The sequence below is a fragment of the Amphibalanus amphitrite genome, unplaced genomic scaffold, assembly GCF_019059575.1.
Source record: "Amphibalanus amphitrite isolate SeventyFive unplaced genomic scaffold, NRLGWU_Aamphi_draft 002124F_arrow, whole genome shotgun sequence".
Classification (NCBI taxonomy): domain Eukaryota; kingdom Metazoa; phylum Arthropoda; class Thecostraca; order Balanomorpha; family Balanidae; genus Amphibalanus; species Amphibalanus amphitrite.
In genome coordinates this window covers 1-20,717 of record NW_024883617.1, presented here as the reverse complement: position 1 = coordinate 20,717, position 20,717 = coordinate 1, and the positions used below count along the sequence as shown (strand labels likewise).

Genomic DNA, 20,717 nt, shown 5'->3' with positions numbered 1-20,717 from the left:
AATTGAAAATGCTATCATTAGAAAGAGCATTCAATTCTCTCCAAGATCCAATCATCACGTTTGCATGACAAGCAACAGTATTCTTAAAAATATAAATGTTTTAAACCTCTGCAAAACGATTTTTAGCGAAAATTATCTACGCCTTTCATTTGTCTTAAAACTACGCACCTCAATTATAAAGCACATTTGACAGATTCTGAAGTGGAAAGCATGCTTACCAGACACGGGCACCTCGATGCGGTGGATATTTTTTCCACAAACCAAAACGTTTAGCCGTCAAAAAGCAATCGACCGAAATGGATAGATAACCCAACCGACACAAGAACAACCGAACACCCGCCGATCGAAAATATCCCTTTTCGCGTTGCGGAGCACGCGGGTCACCCTAGTACAACACTAATTAGTTTTTACGTCCTAATGCATGCACCCTCAACATCAGCTAAATCATTAGAACAAAGTGTTTGAAGGTCTACACAGCACAGATGTCTGAATAAATGCCGCAGATGACTTTATTTGACTAGTTTACAGTGTCAACATGTAAAGAGTTGCCCTAAAGTGACATTATTCCGTAAATGCCGCTGGATTTGTGTTATGTGTTTATAAGTTGCACGGATTCTCATATCCCTTAGTCATATTTACATATGTTTATTTTCAACGTCCATTTGCATGAGACGTCTGTTAGTGACATGTGTCTCGTCTGATAGTGAATGCAAACTCAATCGTCAACGGTCTTTATCGTATGATTTATAAATACATTGAGGGTGCTACTTGGCAGAAAAGCAAGACAACTTGCTAGTAAATGTCAACAGGGCTATCGAATACCAGTATTCAACCACAGAATGAAACAGCTTACTTGACACCTGATATTATGATATAAACAACATTGAAGAGCGATTCCTACTAAAGCACGCTGCGTATTTAAAACATTGATTCTTTTAAAACGTTTACTATTGCATATTCCCACATTATTGTTGTTTGAGAGTAAACAACATACATCATTTCCGAGAATGTGTTCGTTCCGTTGATCGGGGAAAAGTGTTGTGTACTTTGAGGCACTACTTTGAGGTTTGCAAGAACAAAACAAGCGCGATTTTTTGCATTTCCTATGATACTTGTCCATTTCAGAACATTTTTAAAGAAAAAAATAAGCTGGCGGCAGTTACAAAACTTTGCTGTCATTTGTTTCAAGCGGCTTGATAATGAGCTGCTGTTCGAAAATCCGGCAAAAAATATAGTATTTAGGTACTTTTTATTGCAATTTCAGCATCTATCGACGAAAGGACCTTTTGAAAATAGAAGTTCTTATGCACATCAAACAATTATTCGCAAGGGCACTCACTGCGTACCATTTCATTAAGAAAGCCATTCGCCTACGCTTTTGCTAATATTCAAATGTGTTTTGCAATAAGGAGCTTTCAGTTGTGAAAATAGGTATATCAGCGCAATTTTTCAAGCGATTCTTCAAACACTCAGATCAAGTCATTGTTCGTTCACTATTCAGTTTCAGCCTGTGTAACTTTTTTTGTTATATAGAGATGCCTCATTTACCTTTTTGTCATAGCGATTTTGATGGCTGCTAACAATGCATCGAGGTGGCGCTTTTACGTATAGATAACTGCACTGTTTACGGCTGTTCGAGACCATCGATGTCCAATGTCCATGGCTACATTCTAATCCATTTCGACAAAAGGAATTCGCTTCGTTGGCCCAAAAAAGAACTTTACAAAGCCAGACATCTATTTACGATATTGACAGCAGATGATTGTTGAAATCAGTGTGACGTGCACTGCACGTCCAATGGCAATGCAAGACAGTAGTGATGCCATTACAAGCATCCTTACAAGACGTGCCTCCGATCCACACTCGCTCACCAGACTTCGATATTGCCTTTCCGACCGAATGTCCGCTCATCAGACACTTTTCGCTCGCAATCACCGGTCGCAATCACCTCGCAACACCGCACAAACACTTCGCAAGAGACGCACTGCACAATATCGGACGCACTGATCACTGAAATCCAACGAAGATCACCACTGGTGCTGGCTGGTGCTGTCTGGTGGTGGCGACTCTGTTCCGATCACCTCGACCCGACCCAGTGATGTGGCGCTCGGGTCGGCGGCGGTCGGAGCGCACAAGCAACTCCTCTACCATGCGCGCCAGCAAGGCTCCGCCCACCGTTCCGAGAGGGCTCAATCGTCTTCGCGGACAAAAGTCACTCGATTATCCAGCACTGATTGAAAATTATTAAAAATAGAGAACGAATGAATTTGAAATAATTTTGAGATGGAAATGTTCTGTAAATGATAACGACACCACTGTTGAAGAAAGATTACTGCAGGGACGTTTGTTGGCTGGTGTGTGTCGGATTATCGAGTTTTCTGACCACCGGAGGGGCGGTGCATGGCCGCTGGAAGCCCAGCCTTCGCTCGGTGAAATTTTCTTCCGAGTCAGTCAGTGGGCGAAAATGCTGCACAGAGCGAGTGTGTGGCCTAGTTTTCAATGAAAATTTCTGACTGCGGCCCGGACGCAACAGGGCGGTATAAAAGGTACAGACGGCCGGAGAATGGCATCCCAGTGGTCGACCAGCTCTCGTGGTGGTTACATCTTCCGAACCCGTGGAATTACCCCCAAACGGTGAGTGAGTGACGCGGGCTGACGTTCTGTGGGAGGGACTCCACTGTCTGTCTCAAGTCTGTGTTCTTTTTTTTTTGAAAATACGCAAGTCACCATTTCCTTTCCTACTGAAGCAGAGAAAATTTGTTTTATTATCTACCAGTCAAAATAGCAAATATGAAAATTGACAAAACAATCATAAAAGTCAGCAACACAATTTTTACGGGTTCGTTTCATACCTAGCATTTTGGTCTAAGGACTCAAGCTAATTGTAAAATCGCTAACAGATTTCCGGATTGAAGAGAACGCGATTGTGCACACCAATGCAAGGTGTGAATGAAAAGTTTTCAAGCATTATTCTATAATACAGAGCAAAGGCTTCATAGAAAGTAGAAAAAATGGAAAAATAATAAGCTATTTAATTTTAAAGTAGAAAAACTAGCTAACACTTTACATACCTAGTTATATCCACCTTAGCTCAGAAGTTAAAACTTCAGTTACAATCAAATGCTAAAATCAAGCATGAAAATCCTGTTGAAGCTTATACTATAATGCTAAAAAAAAAATACCTAAAGCGCGCTTTATAAGTCATACAGCGGTAATGTCAGATGATCTTATAAAATATAAGAAGTATCACTCATCTAAAAACATTTTTATCTTTTTACTCAATAGCAAATCCATCCCACTTTCATCCACCATCTTCCCTCTACCCAGCCACATCGCAGCTCCTCCTCCCTCTACCCGAGTGCATCACGACGCTGCCATCTAGCTCCTCCCTCTCTACAGCTACATCACGACCTCGTCTGCACGTGCTACCCCGGTGACCGCTACCGCCCTGGAAATTCCACCACCGCCAGACATTTCGTAACGCTTGACTTCGCTCTGAGCCAGTCTGTTCCGTCTAAAGGGTCGTGATGGCGATAAAACCGCCGTGCGAAACCAACTGAATGCATAAGCGACATAGGCACGCGATATGGCATCGAGCACTAAAAAATCGAGTGCTTCGATTTTCTCAATGGGCTCGTGAGATTTGTTATTCCTGTATTCCAGAAAAATTTCGAGACTTCAAGAAGTCTTGCATTTTCAAAGCTGTGGCTAGAATGTTTCTATATTTGCAAAACACGATGACTGCAGTTTGCACGTGGCCGGACTCGCCTCTTCTCAAGGAGGTCATGTCGTGCCCTCCGCGGCTTAGTCTCGGTAATCTCTGCAGCTGTGCGCAGCGAACCTCAGCCCGTGACCTTTCTATGTTCGATGTGCATGGGCGGGCGCGCTTTCGTGTTTGCATATTAATCTTGATTCATGTTCGACGTTTCTTCTTGAGGTTATTTGCTTATTCTCTTCTTTATTTAGAAAAGACAAAAAAGTCGATATTGCTTCTGATTAATTGACGCGTCATGCGTCATGACGCGTCATGACGCATAAAATCAGAAATCCTTGGTAAAAGATAAGCACTTGTGAGTGCATTCTCTTTTGCTCCATTTGCCAAAGCATGAACAGGTATCCATCTTTACAGCCTCATACGCCATCGTGCTGACCGAATCAGCATGGATGATATGTGCGGTTACAAGTATGACCAGTTTGTCTGGTCGAAACTCTTGTTTAGAATTCACGGCCGATTCTATTCTTAGCATTCCGGTATATCTGGATCTTCCGGTTAGTTTCTGGTTTGGCTTCATTCTTGTCTACTGAGGCCCAACTATCCGGCTAGTCTGGTTTTACTAGTTGTAATGTAAGCGTAATCCTTCAAAGTCGCCTGCCTCAACACACACAGACCGATTGTTAACCAAATGAATGATAAGAGACCTTTCCGTATTTATCAAATCGTAATTCCAATGCACCTGCTGATGATCTTTACTGCAAAAATATGCACAACACATTTGGACTAAAAGCTATAGCAAAGCTTCGCTCTAAACCATGTTTCTTAAAAAGAAATTATTTTCACTTTCTTTGCATTTATTATTTTCAGTAACTGGTTTAGAATCGCCGTGAATTCTTTTAGCGCTCGCTAGCCGGCGCCGGGCTGCGGCCGGTGGCCCTGAGCCGCGCGTACAGGCGTCCTACCTCAGTGCCGGCGAGGCCCCTGCGCCAGTGTCAGCCGCCAGTGGGATAGGTCAGCAACGTAATGCTAATGTGTGCTGCGGGTCCCGCTGAGGTGCCGAGTCATGGCCAGTTTCGGTACGGCACACTCACTGCCGCCCCGGCCGCGCAGGACAGGTGCAAATGGAATTCGATGCGTTGGCGAGATGGTATTTCGATTATACCTAGAACCAGTGCCGCCTGGTTCAAATTGTAATGAAATCAGTTATGTCGTGTTTCATGCTAGATAATTGGCTTCACTCTTCACTTTCATTGCTGTTTTCGTTGAAGATTTGCTGGTTACGGGAAATTATGATGCTTGAGGGAAACATGTAATTTCTATAAGCGTGTCCAAACAATTCGAAAACGTAAGTTTATTTTTGCATGACAATTGTTTTCAAAATTAAGAAATAGGCTTACACGTGCTGCTAAAATGTCAGATTTTCTGCACACAAAGCCAAACAAGTGTATCGCGATAGTAGTTCATCTCAATGGCTCCATGAGTGTAGTGAGAGTGTTCTGCCTCCTTCAGAAGCTATGGCCCATGTTTACACGGCGAGTTTCGAGTTACTACGCCGGCAGTTCGGACTGAGTGTTTGAACGGCAGAACTGCGTCATCTGAAGGAGGTCCCAGTTGGCAGAGAATCCCTCGGCAAACATTGTGCGTCCCTGCTCAGCACACAACTAATTCTTGTTTTAGTCCGAGACAAGTAGTGAAGGTTATAAGCTTAAATGAATTTATTCAAATTTTCAGTTCGAAACCTGTCGTTCTTCGATGAATTATGTTCGGAGTTTCCTAGAACACAAACTACTTCACACCGTTGCTCTGTTCTATTTCCATTCATGATGCCATGACGAGCACTAAACAACGAAATAATTGAGGAGTTTCGCTATTTCCCAAACGGTTGCATGCACTTCAGCTCAACGCTGAGCATTACTCATGCAATCTCACATCCTGTATCACTTAACCACTGTCCACCTTGTGACCTTCGCGTCCAAAACGCCCCGACTGTGGGAGGGTGATCATTTGGCGCAGCTGCCCGTCTGCTCGGAAAGGCCTGACCTCAGGCAATGGTCACCGCCGGGGACGTTTGGGTTTCCCAACCGGACCTAGCCTGCCCGCCCAGGATGGCCACTCCATGGAGAGGATGGCTCTGTGTTGAAGGACTCCTGCAAGGCTCCTTGTGGTGCACGCTGTCGTGGGCTCAGCTTGCAGACGCTCGCAGGAGATCATGAATCGTGCTGCTCGACGCGTGCAATGCACAGGCCCGCAGTTTTACATCTAGATCGGCAGTTTTTCTTGGCTGCACCGCAGCGTCGACCAGTCGGTGATTAGGCCGTCGACGTAAATCAGAGCTTAGGCCGTTAAGTGGGAATATATCCTCTCATATGTTTGGAGTGTGGTGACTAAAATCGGTCGCCGATCTCCACGTGCGCAGCGTTTCACACCTGAGGCGAATCTGTCCAATTATACAGGTGATAGGACTGATTGGAGAGTCTGAAGAGAGGTGCAGTGCGCAGTTGGCTGCGTGGACCTTCAGAGAGATGCAGGATTGGCTTGTCATGCTGGCAAATGGGCACAGTCAGCCGCGTATTCAGCAGAATGCTAAAATAGCGATAAAGATCAGCTCCAAAGACCAATGAAAGGTCAGTGTTTAACCGTACCTTGCATCTCAAAGAGGCGTTCCGTTGAACTGGTCGCTTTACAAAGCTATGTCAACGTAATTTAGCATACATTGGTAGCATTCCTGAGTAAAAAGAAAACTTTATGGTAGTCTCGAGAGCACCATTGGGCGTTTTTCGCCCTATCCCAGAGATAGGATCCCCTGTTAAAACCTCCCGTTTCGATCAGCAAATAGCGTACAAAAAGGTAACTTCATATCCCTGAGAACCCCAACGCCGCACAAAAACCTAACTAGGTCCGTCCCCGCTTCCCGACGAGACTGCATCTCTGCAAAAAGAAAAACTAACCCACTGCGCGCCCGCGCACGCCAATCTCTGTACCTCATCCCCGTGCCTCTGACAGCTATGTGCATAACGCGATAAGGCATATGACAGAAACTGCATTGAACTGATCTACGATACGACAGAGCTGATGTGAGTGTGTTCGGCCTCACTAAAGCCGGTGGATGTAATATTTTATGACTAGAATCGTGATGGTGAAAGGGTTGCCGCCCAAGAGGTCATGTCTTCCCGCTGGGAGGCGCTTTCTCTCGCCTCTCAACGACACGGAAAGCCCACGAAAGCATCCCCATAAGGATGTTTGTGCCGCGCCCTTGCTGACTTTCTTCTCGTATCTCAGCTAAATGGTCTTAACCCTGTGTCAAAGACACTTCAACGCATTACGGGTCATCTTGCAGTTCTGCCCACCGTATTCAGCGGTCATTCTAGCATGCGTGCCATGCAACGATAAAATAAGCTTACACTGCCCCGCAGCCTCAAGCTAGTAGAGTAATGAACCAAGCGTTTTTCTTCGGCCATTTGTGGTCTGTTTATGACCAGGCCACTGTGAATGAGCTAGTCTAGGACCTGCCGAGGTCGCCTCATGTCATATATCATACCCCGAGTCCCACGGCGCCTCCGTCCCTGTCGTGTGACCGTTGGCGAGGAAAAATCACACGCATTTTGTGCCAGTTGTGTGGCACGTTGTCACCCGATTTGCATTGCGGTTGGGGTAATTTGATGCCGTTTATCCAGCCGGGACACTTTTCATGAATTCTTAGAAACATGTCCGATATTGTATTGATTTATAAAAATGCACTACTTTATTTCTTATCAATACTTAAAAACTATTGCGCACTTTTTGCTGCGGTATCAAAATATTATACCCATTGTATTGCCGTTGCAATATCTTGCTTCCATATAAATTATATTTCCCTTGCCTGTTATTTTTAGCGCGGGAAAAATCAGGATTTCGAACCATCTCCTCAAACCTAATGCTCGACTGTCTCCAGTCGTTCAATCTGAGCCTCTCCCTTCTGAGCCCACGTTCCGGCACCGTCACTCTGCCTCGCACGACTTGGCATGCAACTCATCGTTTCCCGCACGACTTGTTGCAAGCGAGCGGCCTCAGCGGCGCGCAGGTGTCGCGCTTTGTCTGCCTATCGGTCCCCTGTGGCCCCGTCCCCTACGGCTCTGCCGAGCCATCTCGGTGCAGTTAGGTGGGGCCTCTGCAGAGGAGAGAGGAGTGGAGGATTAGAGAGAGGACTGGAGATAGCCAGTTAGCGGTTGAGTGGTTGGGTTTGGGAAGTGGTAGTGCTCTAGAGGCGACAGTGTCGCGATCTATTGGCAGGACTAGAAGCTGAAGTGTAAGTTGCTGATACGCGGTGGCAGGCCAGGACGGTGGCTGGTGACAGCGCCCTCTGCGCTGGAAATCAGACGCAACGGTGCTGACATCTGTTGAGTGAAAGTGTCCCCACTTTACCTCTGACGACCGAGCTGCACAGTATTGGCGGCTTTCACACTTGTAGAGTAGTATTTCACGAGAGATGGCAGTAGCCGTTCTGAATGTCGTAAGCCTGGACCATGTCTTCCTGCATTGCACCCGATCAGACTCGTTGCACCCATGCTCATGAAATTTGTGAGCTCCCAATTTCTAGTGACTGCTCGAATTAGGTATATGAGGAAAAAGAAACTTATTTTCTCGATTGCTCGTTTGCTTATAAAGCTTCAAAGCTTATAAAGCTTCAAAGGCTTTTCGAAGCTTATGACTTGTGCTGTTTCATACCTACAAATTGTCCGATTATTTCCTCATGACAAAATTCAATTTCATTCAATTCCGTTTTGGTAGCCAGATGAACATTTTTTTTTCCAATGAGGCAGAAGTACCTACAGTAAAGAACAGTGCAAAGCAGTGCAGTAAAAATTAATGCGGGCGAGAAGACTTACCACTTTGTGAGCCAATTGAGAAGTTTGAAGTCCAGAAACCTAACAATTAGCATCAACAGTCGATGGCTTGGAAAAATATAAAGTTTTACCTATTTCAATATTTTTACGAATAATAAAAATCACTTATACCTAGCAGGTACTTTCGAAATCATGTGTGACCAAGTAAATCATTGTTAGAGAAAATCGCAATTTACTTTCCACAATGCCTCACAGCGACCAAGTCATCGCTAAATAACCACCTGCATCTAAATAACGGCCATTTGTGGATCAAGACTTTCCATTTTCTCGTAATACCCTACCTAGAGCATGTTCAAAAGAATTGTTGTCCAGTCATCTAGTTGATAGCAATCATCTCTTTATTTACCACGCTGCATCCTGCTATTTTCGTTTCTCCTCTACGCATGTCAGATATCTTCCTTCCCATGGGCCATTTCCCGGCTCTGTTGAGGCACCCCACCCAAAACAGCGGGCCTCTTGCAGTCTTTTCTTCAACCACATCATGCCAAGCGGTCTCAGACTCCGTTGATTTCACCGTTAGCCCTCGGGGACCGGGTTGTCTGTGCCAGCCGCCCTGCATCCGGCAGTGTGCCCCCGGGGCCGGCGGGCGGGCCGATTTCACTGCACAGCCGAGTCTCACACTCTCTCCCGCGCTCTCGCCCTCTCTCCAACTCTCTCTTTCACCGTCACCTGGGGCGTTGCCGATGACCGCAATGAATGCCAATGAGCGGCAATGACGAGCCCCACTCAGCCGGCCTGACGCCGGCTCCTCTCGCTCCGTCTTCTCTCTCTCCGTCTTCTCTCTCTGACACTGTCTCTGTTATTTCCTGTTTCTGGGTCTCTGTCTCTATCTCTGACAATATCTTTGTCTCTGACTAAATGCCTGCCTCTGTCTAGCTTTTCCTTTTGGCTTTCTCATTATTTATTCTACCTATATTATTTCATTTCTTTTACATTTCTATTTTGCTCTCTTCTTCATCTCCATTCTTGTTAAGTTTTCCAGTGTTTCTGTCTGTCTATTTCCTTTTTTATTTCTTCTGAACCTATCCAGCTTTCCTTTCGAATAGCATGTCTGAAAAAGTCATTGGCTGATTAAGAAAAAGTTGCTGTCACCATGCAGCTCATAGGTGCGGTGCTAATGCAGTGTTGCTACAAATACGGCGAACAAATAAAACAGAGCGGCATTCTTTTAGAGCCCCATAGTTATCTATGTAAAATATGAATGCCATAGCTACGCACAGTTGAATACAGATATTGTTTATTGATTCTTCTGTTGTAATGCAGACAAGTTTACGGAGTTGACTTGAGAATAGACTTATGATATTTTGGTTTGATTTATGCCATGCAAATGTTCATAGAATCAACAACTAATTTCACGTTTCCAATCGGTTGGAGCTATCCAAATTACAGTCTAGTTTCTAATTCCGATAGACATACCTACACGTATTGTGCTACGGTGCAAGAACTTTTCAAGCTCTTCTAATAAATGGTTTACTACTCGTCAATGGTTGTCAAGCGGCTTTTCATAAACGGTAACATGGGTGGAGAACCTGCCCCGGCCACCCCGGCCGTGGCCGGGGTAACTTTCAGCCGACCCCGGCGCGGCCGGGGTAACTTTTCCACTTTTGTAAATCCGAAAAGCTGTCTCCATACGAAAAAACCGCCATCTATAAAAGCGTCTCGCATTATTCTTATCTACCTTGAAAAGTTCTTGAAAATTTACTTTATTTTCATTTTGGAGCTTCTATGTTTTTAAGTCTTTTCACGGAGCCCGACATGTTTCATCAAACAGAAGTAAATCATATTTAAGGGCCGTTATCGTAAGATGGCACTGTAATAACATCACAAGACAGGACGAGGGTAATATCAGTGAGATAGAAAGACGAGCTGCTGGGGCTCAAGGCTCAAGGCTCCCCCAACTTAACCCGCGCCAGGGTGGTGGCCTTATCGTAACACGTTGAGTCGAGAGGTGGGCTTTTCACGCTCCTTCTAACTCGGCTACTTGGCTACGAGGCGAGAAGCGGAACGACGTTTGAAAGAGCGACAAACGTGATCAGAGTAATCTGGTCATGTTTTAGGCAAGCTCAATAATAAAATCACCATAGATCATCAAAAGCCAAATTTCTTTGATTTTAGCGTTCTCCGACAACTTTTCTCACAGTGCATGGACATAACACTGCAAACAAAACATTCGATTACTCGTTTAAGGCTCGGTCGCGAATAATATTTCAGGTGCGAGCTCAAATCAATAAGAGGGTCAAAACGGTCAAATTTGACATTTTGTTTTGTGTGGGAAGGTTGCAACTTCTACGGAATAAGCTTTGCATAAAGGGCACGATGGCATTTTTAGCACGATCATCCAGCAAATTTGACCTGATGACCTGACCTAGCACTAGGTGACATGCGTCCGAAATTTTAAGGCGTGTTGCAAAATTGTTGTTACAATTACGAAATCTTCCGCATCTGCGTGCAGCAGTTTTCCCTAAAAACGTACAAACGGCAGACATCCATTATTCTATGCCACAGAATAGGGGTTTGTTGATAACCGTTGACAAACATTTGAGCATCATCGTCTTCCTGACTTTCGGTCGCCGGCCGGGGTAACTTTTTCAGACATTCTCCACCCGTGAACGGTAAAATAAAATAGTATCTGAGCTTATAATAACGTTGGATACAATTGTAACACACAATCTTTCCAATTTAGCACGTTTTCTCAAAATCACTCACATTCTTTTTCATGTGGTTTGTGAATGTTATTTTGTATTCTAACTACACTAAGCCACAATGTATGTCACGTGTTTCGCCTTCTACTCATCAGCTGACTGTCAAACGCTGAATCACCTCTCGAGCCAGCCTGTCGCCAGTGTATCCGCCCGTTTCCTCCGCATATTTACCCAGTGTCAACACGGCGTTCCTTTCAGACTTCCCACTCGCCTATTCTCCCCGACTCTCCGTCCGTTCGACTCCAAATTCCGTCGACTCACGCCACTTTCTGTGCAGCCTGCACTGACCGCACCGAATTGCCGACCAATTATTCATCGTCCGGCGCGTGGCGCTGTGAACGAACCACTTTCACCGAGCATACTGCCGCCGTTGCAAGTGTGTCATTGGAAGCGTCATTAACCGAGGCATGCCCTGCTTTCAGGATCCGCGATGGCTCGTATGTCTGCACTGGTGATCTGCGCCCTTGCCTGCGTGGCGGTCTGTCAAGGTGAATATGAAACCCGGGGAAGGAGATAGTTCACTACAATAGTCGCGTTAGTCTAGCGAGAGGGTTTGACTAGCAGGCTGAAGAATGGCGCATTAGCCTAGCTAAGCCTATATAGCAGGGCGCGTCCTTTTCTGCCATGAAATAACGCTCGCATTATATGCACCCTGTAAGCTCACGGGCCTCATTCCACTCAATCATTGTCGCCGGCCAAACAGCGATGAATTCAGACGCCTGAACCCGGTGAACTTTCGTTTCCCTATGACCCGGTGTCCGTTCCGGGTAAACACATTACTGCACGAAGATGGGAGCAGGGCGGTAGGGCTTTCACTCGGGTTCTTCTCTGTAGGTAGAGCCGCCCCTATTGAAGAGATGAGGACGCCGCGTGAATGGAATAACATCTCCTTTTGAGATCAGATGGGAGAAGGCTGGTTTTCCCCGTGAGCTCACAAACATCCGGGTTGGCACGAAGTTGCCGGGTGTTCATAAATTGCATATATATGTTCACAGCTTATCAATATTTCACAGTTCGTGCTTTTGAATTTCAACCAAAAGCATTGCAAAATGTGCTTCTAACTGAACTGCTCACTATTATTATTCGCATTTGGAATAAGTGAACTATGGTTTCTCAACAAAATTATGTTCAAATGTGTTATATTCGTCGATAACATTTCGTTTGCATATCGCTGAATTTACTCTTAGATCAAATATTTCACGACATTGATCAGCGCAAAATTTCAATTTGTCATTGGATGAATAAATATCCCCACTAGCTTTTTGTCCGTAACTTTGCAACCCAACGCCGCAATACTTTTCACCACCAGCCCAAAGATATGTCTACTGGAGAAACGTTCAAAATCCAATTATAAAACATCATAGCTGATTGCATGAAATAAGCTAGGAAGTTCCCTCGTGGCGTCTTGCATCAGCTTCCATGCACTGACCACCAAATATCGAGCTTGGGACGCTCTCCAGTCCGCCTCCCGAACCGCACCCTTCTCGGCCAGCGTTGAGACTGTCATGTGCCCCGCGGCATAGAAAGCGTGGCCCCAATGCACGTGGTTTCCCGCCTGCAGCAGCGCACTGACAACTCTTCCGCGTCGGAAACCGAGAGAAGAAAGTGAAAGTGATGCATCGACATACAATGATCTGTCGGGTTGGTCTAACAACCACTGCACGATTTGATGGCCAGCAATGATCCACAGAGAGATCGCCATGAGAGTTACGCAGACCAGGAAGTGATATGATCATTAGGAGGTTTGATAACGGGTTGCTGGAAATTCGCTCTTCCCCTGGGCGTTGAATGCTGCGGCGGGATTCATGAACTGACGTTACACCCTTCTCGAGCTCATCCATCATTTACCTTTGTCCGGAGGTTGGCTTCAATTACACCCCACTCCGAGCTTCAATTACACCTCATTACTGAATCCGGCACGGGTCTTGAAGGCGGTCGCCCTGACTGAGGCCTCCCCACCGGGGCCGAACGCCTCCTCGGAGGCCATTGCACGGAGAAACTGGCCCAGAGCCTGGGGAGAGCGTGCGCCCGCCGCATCGGCAGACATTGAGCCGCAGTTCCACACGCCATCAGGTAGTAATTCCCACTGGTTATGCTTCCAGTTAACTTTGGCTTCTCTCCACCTGAGCGGGAGTCAGTGCGGTTTCCAATCAGCAGCGCTAACCCGGTTTTCTATAACTGTAAAATCAAAATGGCGACGTACATTTCTTTCCAAACCGTGCTAAATTCACTCGATACAGTCGTTCTAACTTCAGCGCCTTGCCAGACTTGCCTCTTTGCATTTCGTCTAGCGCCGAACATCTTCCTAGTAACGGCGAGCCTTGGTACGGGCCAACTCAGCAATTGGGGCCGACCCCCACCAAACACGATTTGGCAGCACTGTAATGAGGCCTGCTGGGCGTGAAGTTTTCCCTTCACCATAGGGTTTACACACAAACTGGTCAAAGTTTGAGCCAGGATATACTAGTCTAAAAATGCAAAAAACGAACAAATTTTGGCATCAATAGATTCAGCATTTCATCGTGTGCCTCAAACCGTCCATCATTTGGCCTCAAAGGAGGTAAAAATTGTTCAAAATCGAAGTTGAAAAGATGCTTTCTGAGCACATAATCTGGTAGCAATCACGTGACCTGCTATAAGCAGCTTATCGATAATTTACAAATATAATTATTAATATGCTGCTTTAAACAACATTAACCATACATTTTGAGCTTTTAGTACTTCAAATAAGGTCAAAACATCGCAAAACACAAAAGTTAATACAATAGTCACGTGGGTGTCAGGAAATGTCACAGGTGCGTCAAATTTGTGACTGGGGCTTTACTTTCAAACATCGGATCTACCTGTTTCTTATAGGTATCTTGATTGGGGTCACGAAACTCTGTAGGGCATTCCGGACGAACGAATGTGCTGGTTCTGCGTACTGATGGTCCGTGCTGATAGGGACAGCAGCACAAACACCTGCTGATTGAACTTCCTGCCGGGTCTGCGAGAGAGAGAGAGAGAGAGAGAGAGAGAGAGAGAGAGAGAGAGAGAGAGAGAGAGAGAGAGAGAAAGAGAGAGAGAGAAAGAGAGAGAGAGAGAGAGAGAGACCAGGTGACGGGTGTCCCACCTGTCACACCTGTCACTGAGCCCCGTGACAGATGGATCGTCTCATCCAGCCGTAACACCGTTACCCCTGCTGCTGGGACGGGGCTCTCCGGGAGAAATTTCGGCCACCGATGATCTGCAGACTGCTGACATGCAGTCTAACACGCTTCATTGACCAGCGGATTGATGATGGGAGATGAATGGTGGCACTGTTTCCCTCTCGTGGAGCTCTCCTTTCACTGCCAGTGAGCGCAACTGCACAGCGCGCTGAACGGTTTGGTCCAGATGTTCTTATTTTATCCCTTTTCTTCTATCGGGTTTCGCAGGCCCTCTAAATCACGCATTCAGCCTGAATCGCCTCATTGCTGTTCTTCGATTCCTTTAACCAGCTCAGCTTGCTCTTTAATTTTTATCTTCCCCTCTCCCTCTCTCCCTCTCACTCTCCCACACACTATATCTTCATTGCGCTCCCGATCTATCCAACTATGCCCCGCCACGCTCCTCTTCTTCCTCCTTCACCTCTCCACTCCCTTACCTCTTATCCTATCCTCTCTCCTCTCCATCCTACTTCCTCCTCTCCTCACTATCAACTCCTCAGCATCTCAAGCCTTCCCTCCTCCCCACTTTTCTCCCCGCCTCCCCCTTCCTCTACCCGCCTCCCCCACCCCTCTCCCCACCACAGAGACGGTCGGTATCCGTGTCGAGCCGTCGCCCACAGACCACATTGATATGCGTGGTGTAGTTCAGTGGACATACGGGCCACTAGCTCAGTGGGACGACTAGCTGGCGTGTCACACTGCCGGACAGCGAACGGCGACGAGCGGTCAGCGGCGGCGGCGGCGGCGGCGGCGGCGGCGGCGGCGGCGGCGGCGGTGGCGGCGGGCGGTGAAGGGTTCCCAGTTCCCACCGCCGGTGCCGAAGCGTACCAAAGCGCGCGCTGCTTGCACACTCGATTGCAGGGAGCTCACACGGCGAATCTCTCAGACTTTCTCGGGGAGCAACGAGCCGAGGCGACTGCACAATCAGTGGAGTGTGGGCCTGTTCGGTGCTGCCACCGTAAGGCGGTGGTGGAAATGTACAAATTCGAGAGTCAGAGTCAGCTGTTTGTAACGGTCTGATGCAGCGTCCGAGATTCACTAGGATCCGAAGATGATGAAAATGAATTGTGTGTGACGGTTAGAAAAAGTGTGTTGCGAAGCTGAAGATGTATGTCTTATGCTTCGTTTGGCTTTCACCGGAGGCAGATGGTCGATGCGGTGGGGATGTGCAGTTAGTAGGATGATTATCACCCACTCGCAAGCGACATCTTTTGCAACACCTTGCAATGAATCAAAGACATTGCACAGCTCTTTCATCGGTGAACATGCAAACCACACATGGCCTATGACATTCTTTTTGTAGCCGTGACAGACCAAAATAAGCAAATGTAGGCGAGGATGGCCCCTAGCCAATAAAAAATGAGTCCAATAAACTTCGATTTTATGTCTGATCAGACTTTTGACATTTCTATCAAACTTTCATAGGATCCCTTCAGACAAGGGGCACTACGCCTGCCCAGATGTCTGACACTATCTCTCCTTTTCCACAGGCTCGCTCCAGAAGCGTGACACTGAGTACGCCCAGGAGCTGGGATCCCCCGAGTACAGCAACAACTATTACCAGCAGCAGTACAGGCCGCGGCCCGTCAAAAAGGCCTCCTACTCGCCCTTCGGATGGGTCCAGAAGTGAGTGGTGGTCTTTCGAAAAACTAAGCACAGTGCTAGAGTCATCTTATCATTTGATAAATTTCTGACAAAAGAAACGTTGTCAAATGGGTATTTCCCTCTAATGGTGGTATTTTACTGCTATTAGAATTGTGAAATATTATAATAAATTAGCGATGCGCGGCTTCATAGTGGCTGCGGCTCTAAAACAAGATATGGAACTAACGCTGCATCTGTGCTATGAAACAATATCAAATTATATTGAATCGATCCTACCGTTTAAAAGAGCCTAGCAAGTCAATTCGAAATGTAATGACCTGTGAATGCGAGTGTCTACCGCTCATGAACCCCCTGACCCCCGTGTAACATCTGCATCTCCCTCTCTCCCCAGCCTGTTCCGCCGCAGCTCGTACGATTCGTACGACTCGGGCAGCAGCGGTTACTCGGCTCCCAGCTACGGACCCTCCTACCACGCCCCCGCCAAGGGAGGGCCCGGCATTGCCGACAGTGAGTTCGAGCGAGGACGAGGGAATCGGCGAGAAGGGATAGAGGGAGGAAGGGAGGGATGGAAGAAGTGAGGCCTAAACTGGAGAAGGAGAGGAACTAAAAGGAAGGGAGAGAGGAATGGAGGGAGGGGAAGGGAGGGAGGGATGTGTAAAAAGCGGGAGTGTTTCTGGGCCATCGAGTCACATGAGGCCAGCAATCCTTGTCAGGGCCTCCACCTAAAGCTCAAACGCAAGGAGCGCCACACGCTTCCAAGTCTAGCGTTGCAGTTATGCGCCGCGTGTGCGAGGGCTCTCCCGGACGGCGTATGCAATGAGGTATCTCTGCGCCGGCCTCCGGCTGACCCACTTGTGCGTGAGGTGAGCACGTGCCGGCACGGAGCGCCCTGCGGCGCTGACCAATGTCCTGCATCGCCGGGTGCATCACAGGGCTGTCTCCTAGACACTCCACTGTCCCAGTTGTATCGGTCGTGTGTCCCTGATCAAAAAGCAGCATCAGTTGGTTTCTCTGTTGACTAAAACATGAGCCGTGCATTCCTTTTCGGGTGAGCAAGGTGCACGTTCACTGCTCACTGATCAGCCGGTGAGCGGCGGGGTTTCTGACTGCCACGAGCTCCGGGCCGACCACCACCGGCGCGCCCACCGCCGCCTAGCGGAGATGTCCCGAACTACTCAGCGACCTCGCCAGATGCGTCCGAGCTACCCCGTTAACCGTTCCGGCCTGCGAAACCGGAGACGACGCGTCACTGGGTCACACCGGCGCCCTCAGAGGCGGGACTCGGCGTGGCGCCCCCGTAGTCCACCCGGCGCCCCGGGCGCACCCTCCCCGGCGCCCGAGCGGCCCCGGCGCCCGACCGGGAAGATCGCCTGCCCTCAAGGCACACTGCAGACCGAATAACTGGCCCGAGCGTCTGCCTCGGCGGGGAGGGGGCGGCGAGGGCGCGGGGGTGACCTAGAGAGAGTGATCGGTTCATCCCTCTGCCATACTCGGTCAAACGGTCACAGGGGCTAGCGGAAGTTGGTTTTGCCTCGTGCCTGCTGGGAGGAGCGGCCGCTGATAGAGGCCGCGGGTTCACGGGCGTTTTTACGCGGACGAAGGTGGCTGTTAGGTTAGCTGTGCGGTTTCACCGCTAGGATACGCCTGTTAGGGTTTTGTGGTCGCTCGGCGGGACCGGGCAGAACTAGGGGTTGGAGCATGACTGACATCCTATCGTGTGCCGAAGTGCGGTGGTTTTAACTACGCCTGCACAATTTGCAGCTTTCCAACGCATTTATCTATAAATGCTGGATATCAAGGGTAGAGTAAATATCGCCTTTGTTCTTTAGAGCATTGTTGTCTTGGACGGTTTTCAACATTTGTCTTGACTCCCTTAGCTTACCCGGGTATCTTCATTGCCAATAAGTCTGCACATTCGGCACTGTCTGACGTCTGTTCCGTCCGTTTCTCCGCAGTTATCCTGCCGATCATCCTGATCTGCGCCGGTCTTGGTCTGGCCGCCCTGGCTGCCGCCGCCTTCGGTAGCGCCCTGACCTCGTCCGGCCGTGGCCTGGACACGGACGAGTGGGAGGTGGACCACTCGGTCTGGATGAACCAGCTCCAGAAGGACTTCGAGGATTCGTGGAGCACCGAGTAAGCCGAAAAAAACTTCCACGGACTATCAAAAACAACCCAGAAATGTCGTGAGAACGAGTTTTGCGCGGCACTGGAGGATTTGTGACGCGTGCCACGTGTCACGACCTTCAGTTGCATGGCCTGTGATGTGTGCCTGATGTTGAGTTGTTGTTCAACGTGTTACCCTTGTTGTCAGAACGTTACGCTGTTTTCTGTTGATGTTGATTTTGTTACAGACCCCATATCGGTATTAGATGTGGGCCTTGTTATATGCGGAGATGTTAGACAGTCGATATAGGCAAACTGAATCGCAACTGTACATTATCGGCCTTCGAAAGGCTCATCTGCTACGCTCTTTCAGTAGTTGATCTTGCCATCCGATGCTATTATCCTTGCTCGTTTCGCTCCTGCTCACCTGCACTTCGAATGACAATCCATTCCTTTGCACGCATATTGTTTATACGTTGCCTGAAATCTGTTGAAATTGCTCAATTTTTGTTCAAACTCTTTTGCTTCACTAAAATTCAATATAATTTTACTTCGGGGCTTTCAATTGTTTTTTCTTCAAATATTTCCATTCTTATGACGGGATCGCTTGTGATTTATCGGCCTACCTGCTCAAAAAGCTGTGAATATCAAAAGATGTATGTTTTTTGTCTCAGCCCTTCAGTTTTTTTGGTCGACATCTTACTTACTGCCAATCTGTTCAATCACTTGAAAATACGCGCTTTCTATTGAGGGCAAATGATTTATTCTGCACTGCTTCATTTTCACTCATGCACAATGCCTCGAAAGCTACAATCGTCTCATTGATTTTCTCATCATTCCACTTCCTTTTCCGCGCCACTCCGTACGATGTCTCACTTTATGCCTCCCTTTCTGTATCTATCCTTCCATTCTGAGTGTTTTGCCCTGCTTTCATGTGTCGCCTCTAGTCAATGGTCAGTTGGGACTCATTCGTTTTCACTTGTTGCCAAACCACTGACTTTGCGCGCCGTACGAAAATAGCAGCCTTGTTTCCAGCGCAGTTTCCAATCGCAGCTTGTGAAGCAGCCTCTTGCAATACCGCCCTGACTGCCTACCTCGAATGTCTGATGGAAACAACGCCCGTAAATGAGACATTGCGATTGCCTATTGTAATAAAAATGCTCAATATTGTAATGATTTGTTTGTGGTTTTGGCGGGAAACAAATTCGATGACTATATGGACTTGAAGTCTAAGCTGTCCATTACACGGTATATGTGACTTAGGCTAACACTAGCTTTGGGGATGTCTTAGATCTACCATATATGGGATATATGCTATGGAATAATGACAAAGACAGCACCTTCAGTACACGAATTGGATGCTGCACACTGCCAAACATCACATCGTGGCGTGAAGTCATATGCTCCTTATTACGCCCTGCTCAACTTCAACCCTGCACTTTAAATACTTTGCATCAATAAGATCAAATTTCCCTTCCAACCCTTGGCCAGTCCCACTATGAAAACGGTCTGGACCGAAAATGGTTCAATTGGTCACTATTTTGACCAATCATTGCAAACGAAACCGTATACATGTCGAAATGCGCCACATCCGACGAACAATCAGGGTCCCCACACGCGTGGAAAAGGCGATGAAACGCTTTCGAGAGCTATATGTGCTATTGCGAGTATGACGCGACACCTACCGTGCTTTTGAGACCGGAACCAATATGGTGTCATACAACGTCACAGTGAAGGCGTCTATTCAGACCCGACTTGTGAAAAATAGCTGCAAGTTATGACCGTTTTCGGTGTGAAATTACCGCATCGTTCCCAACAGCACACGTATACGGTGTGGGGAAAATGAGGATGATTATTCGAAGACGAACAAAGACTGCTAAATAATGGCGCTTTCGAATCAACCACCGCAGCAAAACGAGCGTTCATTCATTCCTGGATTTCACTGCCAATGTCATGTTATGAGGTGGGTGGTTCTTCCGGTTTTTCTAGTGATACTGGTTCGGCTAGTTCGACGAGTAATGCGGTAGTATGATCCGGTTTTTATCCGGCCATACCGGACTAAAGATCAGAGGTGAGTGTGTAACCTTGGTAGTAGCTCTACCGGTTACAGCTTAGGCATTAGAGCAAGAAAAACCGGACTTTCTGGTCTATAGCAGCTGGGCTCTGATCGTGAAGGAATAACAATGCCTTGGAGAGTGGAGACTCAAACACGCGAAGGGGCTTGAAACAAGCTTGCTGTTAACGTGAAATCATAATGTTCATGGAAACTTGTACAGTAGGCATGGCGGCCAGCGAATCGAGCGTCGACAGATAAAAATTCCAAAACCATTCACTTCAAATCACAGCTGATGTGAAATAAGCACTGTACCCCCAACTGAACATCACTCCCCCCGGCTCCCAAGTCCCAATCCATGTCTTACGGTTCGCCCTACGATTTCAAATGAAGCCACCTCACCAGTATCAATTAGAGATGTCCGCTAGTTCGAACAATAACATCATTAACACGGTGTAAACGTGGCGA

General features: G+C 47.4%; 1 protein-coding gene across 1 annotated transcript; it reads left to right on the top strand.

Annotated features, from left to right (window-relative positions):
• The first annotated feature begins 2,448 nt into the window (after positions 1-2,448).
• LOC122376399 lies at positions 2,449-19,369 on the top strand. Its single transcript, XM_043356259.1, has 5 exons — positions 2,449-2,634; positions 11,723-11,788; positions 15,979-16,114; positions 16,485-16,600; positions 18,049-19,369. Exons 2-5 carry the CDS (start codon positions 11,731-11,733, stop codon positions 18,228-18,230), a joined length of 492 nt encoding a protein of 163 aa, XP_043212194.1. The 5' UTR covers positions 2,449-2,634; positions 11,723-11,730; the 3' UTR covers positions 18,231-19,369.
• The last annotated feature ends 1,348 nt before the right edge of the window (positions 19,370-20,717 follow it).